Source organism: Dioscorea cayenensis, chromosome 6 (genome assembly GCF_009730915.1).
Source record: "Dioscorea cayenensis subsp. rotundata cultivar TDr96_F1 chromosome 6, TDr96_F1_v2_PseudoChromosome.rev07_lg8_w22 25.fasta, whole genome shotgun sequence".
NCBI classification, from domain to species: domain Eukaryota; kingdom Viridiplantae; phylum Streptophyta; class Magnoliopsida; order Dioscoreales; family Dioscoreaceae; genus Dioscorea; species Dioscorea cayenensis.
Genome location: NC_052476.1, coordinates 1,091,873 through 1,102,685, shown reverse-complemented (window position 1 = coordinate 1,102,685; position 10,813 = coordinate 1,091,873). Strand labels below are relative to the sequence as shown.

At 34.2% G+C, this 10,813-nt stretch overlaps 2 protein-coding genes across 2 annotated transcripts; one reads left to right on the top strand and one right to left on the bottom strand.

Moving 5' to 3' along the window:
- Positions 1-1,270: 1,270 nt before the first annotated feature.
- LOC120263517 (DNA polymerase epsilon subunit B) lies at positions 1,271-5,610 on the bottom strand. Its single transcript, XM_039271457.1, has 13 exons — positions 5,355-5,610; positions 5,080-5,257; positions 4,453-4,606; positions 4,014-4,145; positions 3,298-3,375; positions 3,032-3,136; positions 2,833-2,913; positions 2,616-2,746; positions 2,440-2,534; positions 2,079-2,178; positions 1,854-1,968; positions 1,659-1,769; positions 1,271-1,581 (listed from the first exon to the last, which is right to left on the bottom strand). The coding sequence occupies exons 1-13, from the start codon at positions 5,530-5,532 to the stop codon at positions 1,435-1,437; spliced, it is 1,605 nt and encodes a 534-aa protein (XP_039127391.1). The 5' UTR covers positions 5,533-5,610; the 3' UTR covers positions 1,271-1,434.
- Positions 5,611-5,759: 149 nt separating this feature from the next.
- On the top strand, positions 5,760-9,520 carry LOC120263518 (putative D-cysteine desulfhydrase 1, mitochondrial). The gene is made up of 10 exons (XM_039271458.1): positions 5,760-5,990; positions 6,543-6,608; positions 6,703-6,897; positions 6,998-7,108; positions 7,672-7,763; positions 8,065-8,151; positions 8,461-8,518; positions 8,607-8,720; positions 8,879-8,976; positions 9,105-9,520. Exons 1-10 carry the CDS (start codon positions 5,775-5,777, stop codon positions 9,307-9,309), a joined length of 1,242 nt encoding a protein of 413 aa, XP_039127392.1. The 5' UTR covers positions 5,760-5,774; the 3' UTR covers positions 9,310-9,520.
- The last annotated feature ends 1,293 nt before the right edge of the window (positions 9,521-10,813 follow it).

The following is a 10,813-nucleotide window of genomic DNA, read 5'->3' as shown; positions in this document are numbered from 1 at the left end:
AAATAAAAACCATGTTCTCTCAATCTCCATATTACACCCAGTGAATTTCCTTTAATTTGAGGGAAATTTCCCTCAATTTGTGTATGGAATTATAAATATAAATATAATTATAAATATAAATATAAATATAAATATATAAATAATTGAAGACAAAGAAATAAAAACCATGTTCTCTCAATCTCCATATTACACCCAGTGAATTTCCTTTAATTTGAGGGAAATTTCCCTCAATTTGTGTATGGACCACAAAATCACCAAATTATTATAAGTTCATAACAATTTCATTATTTGTTTATGAAATTCAGCATGCCTTCAATTGTCAACAGAATAACTAAAGATATTAGGAAAAAAAAATTGATTTTATGTCTTATGACCTCTTTCCTAAGAAAGTCCATGATCATATAAAAACCTTTTTCTTTAAATTAGTAGCATATTTCAGTAAGAATTAGGAAAATCATGTGTGTGTGTGTGTGTGTGTGTGTGTGTGTGTGTGTGTGTGTGTGTGATATAAACATGTTTTTTTAGAATGGTTCAAAAAGAGAGAGAAGAAGAAGAGATGAAGTTGATTCCATTCAATTTATGGACTTTCTTTTCTCTTTCCATAAGTCTAAGTCACAATGTCACATGACTCACATTAGATACTTTGAGTCCATTATGCTACCAATTTGGATAGAACCATGATGAAAGGTACACTTTATTAGATTTCAATTAGACCAAGCTGTTTCAGTTAGTTTTAATTAGTATAAATTAATCCTGCTAATTATTAAAACTTTCATTCCTGATTTTTCTTTTTATTTAAAAGAAAAAAATAATTAATTTTTGAGGAATTGCTCAAAAGGTCCAAACAACTTTACCATTGGGTCAAAAAAGCCTTTGATTTTTCCAAATCCCTTGGAAGTCTCTCTTTTTTCCCAGAATTACTTTTAAGTCCAACAGCTAGATAATTTCGGATTTACTAGTCTTATATCATTCATGCTCAAATCTTAGTTTTGTTCTTTAGTTTTGGTACTTCGTATTTATTATTCTTACATCACCTTCGTTTTGTTTTTTAATTTTTTATATATATGTTTACTATTTGACGAATGTATTCAAATTTGTGTGTTACCGGGAGGGATAAAATGAAACTAATTATAAAAAAGAATCTGTATAAGATAAAAATTTTGTCAAAATGATTTATTGGAAAGAATAAAAAGTTCCAATGATTGCAGAATAATTTTCCCTTAGTTTTTTACGCAGAAATTTCATTTAAATCATGAAGTCAGACTTTTTGTCATTGCTAGTGAAAATTTACTTGAATTCAATACAATCATTCAAAGAGAGGTAGTTATTTCTGTTGGCAAATGAATATTGAACTTTGGCACATACTAAAATTTTTTATCATTTATAATACAGAAATTTCCGGGTCACAAAAGTACAGTGGTTGTTGCTACAATGTTAGTTTTCTAGTGCCGAGAGTTCGACTTCTTGAGTAGAAGGTCGATAAGCTGCGAATGTGCTGTCATTAGAGAAGGAACCCGGGTTGAAGCATGTGATTCCGGTGTATTTGAATGCTTTCTGTTCGCTTCTGTCCCCGAGTATTATCTGTAAGAAAAGACAGATTAAATCATCAAGAAAATTAGCTTTGATTCATTTGCAAGTAAAAAAGAAAAAAAAAATACCGTATGAGGAGTCGGATATAAGCGAAGGCAATGATCGTAATTCCAGATGATGGGTTGCACAGTGAGAGGCAATGGACATAGATGACTTTGATGAGTGATTGTGGCCACAAGCTGCAGAAGGAGAGACTCGATTAGCTTCAGATTCGACGGTCGAAGGCTTCTGATTCGATGAAAAATAGAAGTTTGAGTACTCACATGTTCAAATGGATCGCTTGTTTCTTCAGTTGATGGAGGGATCAGGGAGGAACGACGCATTCTATACAACAGATCTTGACGAAATAATACGATTTCTTGTGTATAAAATTTAATTCTGCACAACAAAGACATGAGTTTAAACAGAAAAAAAAAAATCCATAAGCAAGAAAACATGATTTCTAGAGAAAATAGCATTCATTTGAATTATGTAGCTGAATTTCTAACCTGCAAGGATTGCTTGAGAAAATAGCATTAGGGACATGCTCTTGAAGTTCTTCTATTAAGTATTTTGGTAATGCACACCTTGGTAGAACTTTTGATGGACCTGCATTGCCGAAAACCAAGAGTTTAAATCAGGCAGGATTGGATCTAAGATAGCAGATCACATGTATCCAGACATATATCAGACAGAATTTCCAGAAGAAAATTGATCATGGATGGACAATTTGAGATAGGCTACAGGTCGAAGACATTGAAATATTTCATGCAGAAAAATAAATTTAAATCTTGAGAGCACTGATGAATTAATTTCCGAAGTTACATTATATGTAACGGAATATCAGTGATAATGCTTAAAGGGTATAACCTGCATCATCTGGACCAGGGATTAACAAAAACCGGCTTTGCTCTTTGAGTCTTGAACGGGCTGAAATCATTTCCCCAAGTTTGCCAAACTGCGACCTGCATGAGTTTTCTCAGTAAACTATTGACTTCTCCTCAGGAAAGTAAAACAGTCAAATGGGATTCATAAACAGTCCAGACCTGAGACTTGAGAATGAATTGAAGGCAAGATTACAAGGACGAGAGCAGAAATTTCCCATCAGAATAAACAAAGATGGAACTACCTCCACACTGTTATAACCATCCAAGACCACAGCTAGCTTTTCCATGGCCTTCTCTACGGACAAAACAAAGCTTGCGCTTCTGAGGAAAAGAATTGATCCATATAGACAAAGTATCAAGGGAACAAATGAGTTACCTCATCATTGTCCAACCATATATCAGAAAGAATCACAAACATATCATTGACTGCATTCTTTTCAAGCCCTGATAGTCGAAGCTGTTAGTTGTCAAGGAAAAAACGATGCCATCAAGTTATGGCTAAGCAAACTAAATTCATCTCAGAACAGTCACAGTTATTTTATGATTGTGGACATAAAGGACTTCGAGAAGGATACAGTTTCTTCTGTTGAGAGTATACCACCACCAAAGAAATCAAGTCCCATGATTAATGAAAGTGAAGTGTCTCTGTCCTCCAAAGGTGGAAAGCCACAAGTATTGACCTATCCATCAATCACACTATAGTAAGCCAATGAGATGAGAGAACATAGAAAAATGTCCAGTAACAGAACATCAACATATTTTCCTTCAGGTTTTCCTACCGAAATCAGCTGGTTTGGATCACATATTTTCTTAAAAGCAAAGAAATGCAATTCAGACTGACCTGAAAGGTGCCATTTGAAAGAAGCTCTCCTTCTGCCACGATTATTGTGTTCTCAACAAAGAATCCAGAAGTTATCTTGTGTTAAGAATCAAAGAAAACAAATAGTAGTCTCATAGCTTTCAGCCCTGAGGGAAAAGAAAGAACAAAATACCATGATCTAAGCTTTACAATGCATCAATGTCCATGTCAATGAGTTTTTGGAAAATGAAAAAAAGAAAAGAGGTAATGCCTACAACATAAGACTGTTGGGAGACAATTACTAAGAAAAGTTAGTTTCGAAAAGGTTGATGCAGGTAATATTGGTAGCAATCAACAAAGGGAACATAAATAATAATTTAAACATGCAGCATTAACAGAAGAAAAATATATTAAACAGAATAAAGAGATCTGAGCTAGTGAAATTAACACTATTGCAACTCGAACATGTGGCAAATGCTGAACACAGATTGACATACAAGAAATAGCATGCAGAAAATATGATGAATGAATAGTAATATTCAGGTACAATTTCAATAAAAAGCACCAGTGCATATGAATATAATTTTTCATAGCTTATAAAATCATGGAAATTTACAACCACATTGGTGTGATTGAAATTTAGAAAGAATAAAGGACATGGAATCGGTGTCATATGATTATCCAATGAAACTCATCCTCATATAATTAATTCATTACACAGATGGAATATAATTCAAAGAAGCATAAAAAAAGGATATTGCACTAGATAAGTCAATTGGCACAGCTGCAGTAAGGTCCTCCAAGAAAAAATGGCCTTCTTCTAATTGAGATATAACCCCCATGATCCACCTCCTTCCCGTACATCCAATTAAAGATTGAATTGGAGTTATCTGCAGAAAAGGAAAAGTAAAAAGCATCCAACATCTTAGACTCCATGAACAACCAATACAGAAAAAGATAATTAGTATACAGTACAGTAAGAAGTATATACCTCAAGGACAAGGAATCCAATAAACAGATTATTTTTTTTTCTCTTTTTCTATCCAATTGTTTTATATTTATTTATATTTACATTCATTAGTGTAAAAATCGAAAGTTATGTAGCAAAAAGAGACATGCATGCCATGCCACACATGGATAAATTCATTGAAAGAGAAATATAGCAAGCTTGGGACTAAAACACTTAAAGAAGCACACCTCATAACTATCTGAGTCAGACATTATAGTATCAAATGCTGGTCTTGAAAAGTATTTATCTCGAGAAAGCCTTTGAAGCAATAGCTGGAACCTATCCCTGTATAGTGCTGCTTTATCACCTGCTTCCCCATGGATTGGCAACTTTCCTGTATGCCTATTCCAACACAAAGAAGACCAGGATACAAACGACTTCATTTTGCAAGAGAATTGACTAAATATATCAACATCCGAGTTGAACTGCTTGAAGAAATTTTATTGAGATATAAATTAAAAATTTCACAAGAATAACCAAAGAAATTGGAATAGAAACTTGAACAACAAAGAAAATTCTCAATAAGCATTCCTAACTTTGTCAAAACTGCAAAATAGAAAATGAAAAAAAATGATGAGATTGATACCAAGTTGCAATGTTTAGCCTGAAGTAAGATAAAAGGCACATAATTGGGACAGATAATTTACAAATAGAAATGGTGCAAGAGTAAGTTCTACTAAGTAAAAATAAAAGTAATTTTTTTAAAAAGATAAATTGTACACAGTAACAAAACTTCCAAAGATTTTAACACAAAAGCTACACAATTCAACAAAATTCTTCAAAATCAATAAAACCAGGAAAATCGAGGAGCATACTCGTAGAACACTCTCTTGATGGAATCATATCGGAATCTCGGGACAAGGAACACATCAATGACTCTGAGCGCCGTGCGACTACTAGCAACACTTGCGGTCGGTTCCACAGCCGATTCAGCCTCGAGCAACAAGCTCACAACTCTCTGAATCGCGTCCCGATCCAAAATTGACGATTTCACTGCCATTTTTCCAACAAAAAAAAACGATTTTTACAGCAAAAGAAAAGCAGAAAAAATGAGATTCCGTGCGATACAACAAGGTAATCAGATCAGTACGTGATTCTTTGTCGATCTCATCGATGAGGAGATCGAGAGCCTCGTCCTCGGCCTCAGGGAATCGGGACACGAACGCGAGGGCTTCATCCAAGGCGTCGACTTTGAGGGTGAACCCTCTTAGCTTGAACCGGCGCTGCGCCTTCTTCTTCGCCGCCGCCGCCGCGGCCCCCAAACCCATTTCGATCTAGATCGAGGGTTTAGCAATGGCGGGAACGATGGGATGAAAAAGGCGCAATTTTGGGGCCAAATTGAGTGTCAATCTCGAGGCTCTTTGGACGTCTCTGATGGAAATCATAATTATCTCATCAGATAAATGCCAATAATTTATTTGTTGTTTTTTCTAAAATAAATAATTCCATTTATTTATTTATTTTTACTTCATTTCTATAATATTTTAAATAATAATCAAAATCAAACAAAATGAGTTCGTCTTTGTTCTTGAGGCCTGCCATTGTTGTAGCTTCATCTGCTCACTCTACTGCTCTTCTACCAAATAGCCGACAAAGAGAGAAGAAGACCTCAATCTCATCACTAATGGCTTCTCATCGAGGATTCCTTGCTGATAGACCGTATGAGCCGCCCTCTTGGGCTTCTCATCTCAGCCCCATCCCTTCCCATATCCGTTCGCTTGCTCATGTAATTTGATCTATTTGTCTTGCTTCTTCATATTCATGCTTGCCCTTGCTCTTTTAGTTTCTGTTTGATTGTCTTTCTGTTCACAAATTTTGATTTTTCGTTTCTTCAGCACTCTGAATGTGTTGAAAGTTTGGTGCTTTGGGGGAAAGTTTGGATTTTGTTTCTCCTTGTTTCCAATTCAAGATGTTTCACTTGTTTGGGATTTTATAGTTTGGTAATTCAATGACTAGTTTTTATTTTTAATTGAGTTTGTATTCTGAATGAGTTGAAAGATTGGTGCTTCTGGTTTGGATTGGGTGGCCATCTGTGACAAAACTTTAGACAGAGATACATAATTCAAGTAAGCAATAAACTTGAAGTTGTTGATGTTCTGTGATGGATGATTTCTCAATTAAGGGTGAAACTCCGGAGTGAAGGAGTGGTCTGTTTATGTTTTTGTTTATGTTTATTTTTGAGATGGTGTGCATTAGATGCATACTATTATACAGTTATAAATTAGAACAAGTTCTACATGCTTTTCTGTTCTAATCTCCTTCAAACTTTGTGCATCAGCTTCCCACTCCAATACACAAATGGAATCTTCCTGATCTTCCTGAAGAAACTGAAGTGTGGATAAAGGTATATGCCATCATGTTAACTTCTTCTGGTTATTTTGTTTCGCAATTTATCATCATAGCCATGTGTGAACTGACTTTAAATTGCAAATATATAGCGTGATGATCTTTCAGGAATGCAGCTGAGTGGTAACAAAGTGAGGAAGCTGGAATTTTTGATGGCCGAAGCCCTTGCGCAAGGGGCAGACTGTGTTATTACCGTGGGAGGTATTCAAAGCAACCATTGCCGTGCAACTGCTGTGGCTGCAAAATATTTGAACCTTGATTGCTATCTGATATTACGCACCTCGAAGGTTAATGTTCCTCCATTTAGACTTCTTTTCGCGTCAGAATACTATTTGCATATATTTTAGATTGAAGAGTGTGAATTTTATCATTGATCATGTGAGTCAGGTTCTAGCAGATAAAGATCCTGGTTTGACAGGCAATCTTCTTGTTGAGAGGCTGGTTGGAGCTCATATTGACCTCGTCTCAAAAGAAGAATATGCGAAGATTGGCAGTGTGGTTTGCCCTTTACTGACTTTAGTTTTGATTTATTTTTTTGTGTTTGTTCTTGTTCATTACTCAGCAATCACTAATTTCTCTTTCTATTTTTCTATTTTTCTTTTTCTCTTCTTGTTGATATATAAGGCAGAGCATGCTTTCTTTCATTATTATTTTATACTTAAGGCTGCCTTTTTAGTTGATTACTTTTGATACTTGTGCGGTACATTAGATCTTTATATTGAGATTCATTCTTCATATCTGATGATGAGAGTAGTTCATGTTGTCCTTTCCATTTTTGTTGTTTTCATTGCTCATGTGTCTTTAATTCACTATTTGTTTGTTGCATGCTATTCATCTGTTTTATAAGATCTTGAAATTTATGCATGCCCTTATATTTCTTGAGCTTGTTCTACAAGGATCTGCAGCATGTTAATGAATGGGCAATCCTCTACATGCTAAAATACACGAGCTGACTGATTTGAGATCGAGATGTTTATCAATTATTTGAGTTTTATGAATATGCTAATCTCTTTGAGTAAAATTTTTGAGATTCATATGCTATTATCTCATTTTTGGTCTAGGCTCTTGCGGACTTGCTAAAGACGAGATTGATAGAAGAAGGGAGAAAACCATACATCATTCCTGTTGGTGGATCCAACTCCCTTGGCACCTGGTGAGTTTATTTCTTAATTGATGAACTGATGAGTGTGTTATATGGACCCTTCTGTGATGTCTTAATCATAACGTTATATTACTAGAGTAATATAATATTCATATGTGAAAGTTTGTCTTTGTGAACTTTCTTTGCCAATTCAAACAAAAATGTCTTGGGATTTCCTCATGGAGATTCATGCAGTTGAGTTTGCCACCTCAAGAATATCAGAAGATCTATTATTTAGTATTGTTACTCAAATGTTTGGTCAGGGTTTTATTTCTATGAATTTGACGTGAATGCTTTTGTAATGCTATTTTAGGGGTTACATTGAGGCGGTGAGGGAGATAGAGCAGCAAAGTCAAACAGACAATATTCAGTTTGATGACATTGTTGTCGCATGTGGAAGGTTATTTTCTTCTCTATTCTACATAATAACTAAAATGATTTGAACCCTTAAAAATTTAAACTTTATTTCTGAATCTCATGCTTTTACTTTACTCATGTTATGCATCCCCAAACGCATGGCTGCAAAACTACACTGTATAAAAGATGAAAATCTGCTACCTGGATTCTGAACTAAAGTATCAGAAGAATTTTATTATAGGTCTCATAACATTGTACAGAAGAGGAGAACATTAATATTTTCTATGGTTTTCTGTCACCTAAGTATGTGAATAATTTGTTTCAAGATGTTGAAATGATATATGATTTGCAGTGGAGGAACTATTGCTGGTCTTTCACTAGGAGCACAGTTAAGCAGCTTGAAGGCCGAAGTAAGCCATTCTTCAAATAGTTATTTTCATCTTTTAAATGGACATGTGACCTCTAATCAAGGAGTTGGAACCCCATTTGGTTGTATAGATTCATGCATTCTCAGTTTGTGATTCTCCGGAATACTTCTACGACTTCACTCAAGGCTTGATTGATGGACTGCAAGCCAGTGCCGATTCACATGATTTAGTGAACATTAAAGACGTTAGTATTCTAGTTTTGTTATGTTTGCTCGCCTTTTAAGCTCTGTATATCACTAAAAGCATCAGTCATCTCTACTGAAATTGGTCTAGAATTAAATGATCTTGTTGTGAATTTTCATACAAGAACATAGTCTGAATTCCATGATTCGATTTCCACAGGCAAAGGGATTAGGCTATGCCATGAACACAGCTGAAGAGCTTAAATTTGTTAAACAAATAGCAGAAGCCACCGGAGTTGTCCTTGATCCAGTTTACAGGTTCGGAAATTCCTTCAACTTTACATGATACATCAAAAATGATATATGTGCATGCATATATATATATATATATATACTGAATTCCATATTGTTTTCCTCTATGTGTGCTCTACTTGCATCTTATACAGTGGGAAAGCAGCAATTGGCATGCTGAGAGACATGAAAGAGAACCCTTCTAAATGGAAATCTCACAAGGTATTGTTCATACACACTGGCGGGCTCCTCGGGTTATTTGATAAGGTTGATGAAATGAAGTCGATGGTAGGGAAATGGCGAAAAATGGAGATCGATGACACAGTTCCTCGTGTCGAGGGGACTGGTAAGATGTTCTAAGTACCAGTGCCTTCTTGCAATGCAAATGTTTTGCCAAATAATGAGCAGTGATGATAATGATGATAAATTCACATTTCTCCATTGAAGAGAGATTTATTGCTGTTCTTTGACATTGTTTGTTATGCATGGAAATGGAATTTGTGGATCCCTGCTTCTTGTTGTAAATATCTTGAAAGGCTAATAATTTTATTACTGTTATGAGGTTGGTTGATCTTTTTTCTTTAATATTCCTATTTATAAAAAGTAAAAAAAACATCTCAGATTAGTGTTGTAATTAAGCATATTATTATTTTAATTTTTTGTACTTTTTAAATCATCTTAGATATTGGGTCATGCATGCAGTGTGGTGAATCATAAAATTCATGTGATGAAGATGATAAGAGAAATCTCATAGTAATTACAGAGTTTCAAATTCCCAATTTTTCTATATTCCACCACTCACATTTATAATTATTTATGAATTATGATATGGTGATATCTTATGTTGCTTTTGCATAAAAAAGACATAAAAAAACAAGTGATTAAATATAAAAAAAAATTATCAAATATTTATATATTATGTTATCTCAACAATAAAATATTAACTAACTAGACATTTTTTTTTCTTCATTGGCGCATAGTTAAAAATGAAGAATGCATTAAAAAAAAAAAGAACATATCAAATGTAATAAATGTGGACAACTCACGGTATAGAAAACTCAAGCTTTTAAAAGTTGGGAAAAAATAATTACCAACTCTTGTATAGGAGTGATCAAATCACAGTATTTTGTCCATTTTTTTAGTAATTCAATAAATTTAGTAACTTTAACGAGATAAGAAATATGCTTAATATGGATGATGATTTGTTGACATCAATTTCATTTTCTTTTTTGTATAAGCCATTTTTTTTTATATATACAAATGGTGATAAATGCCCCACTTAAGGGGTGTCAAATGGACAGACATGCATAACACATGGGACTGACGAATACGCAGGTAATGAGGAGTAAGGATCTTCAACGTGTGTCTAAAATAATATATTACAGATCATAACCCAGTAATAGTAAATCTCTCCTGTCATATAATCCTAGAGGGGTGAAAAATAAGACTCCTTTCACAAGCGACTCATATTGGAACACAATAAATAGTATTTTATTTATTGACCCAACTTATTTTTGACATGCAATAATGAAAGGATGGAGAATAAAATTCTTTTCGTAATTGACCCTCACTAGAACCCAACGAAATTGCTCTATAGTACCAAATCTCATTAAACAATAAATGAACAATATTTTTAGTACAGTTGATACAAGGTTTCGAACACATACTAGACTATGCTAAGGTTGCCAACTTCATCATTTTTAATAAGGTAATTTTTTACAAAAATTGATAATGAAAACTAAAACCAATAAAATAAAGTACCTGAAAAACAAAACAAAGAAAATCAAAACCCACACACCTATCTATTCACTGTCAAAATATCTCACAATTAGAGCATCCTATGGTGGGTGACTTTATCATGTTT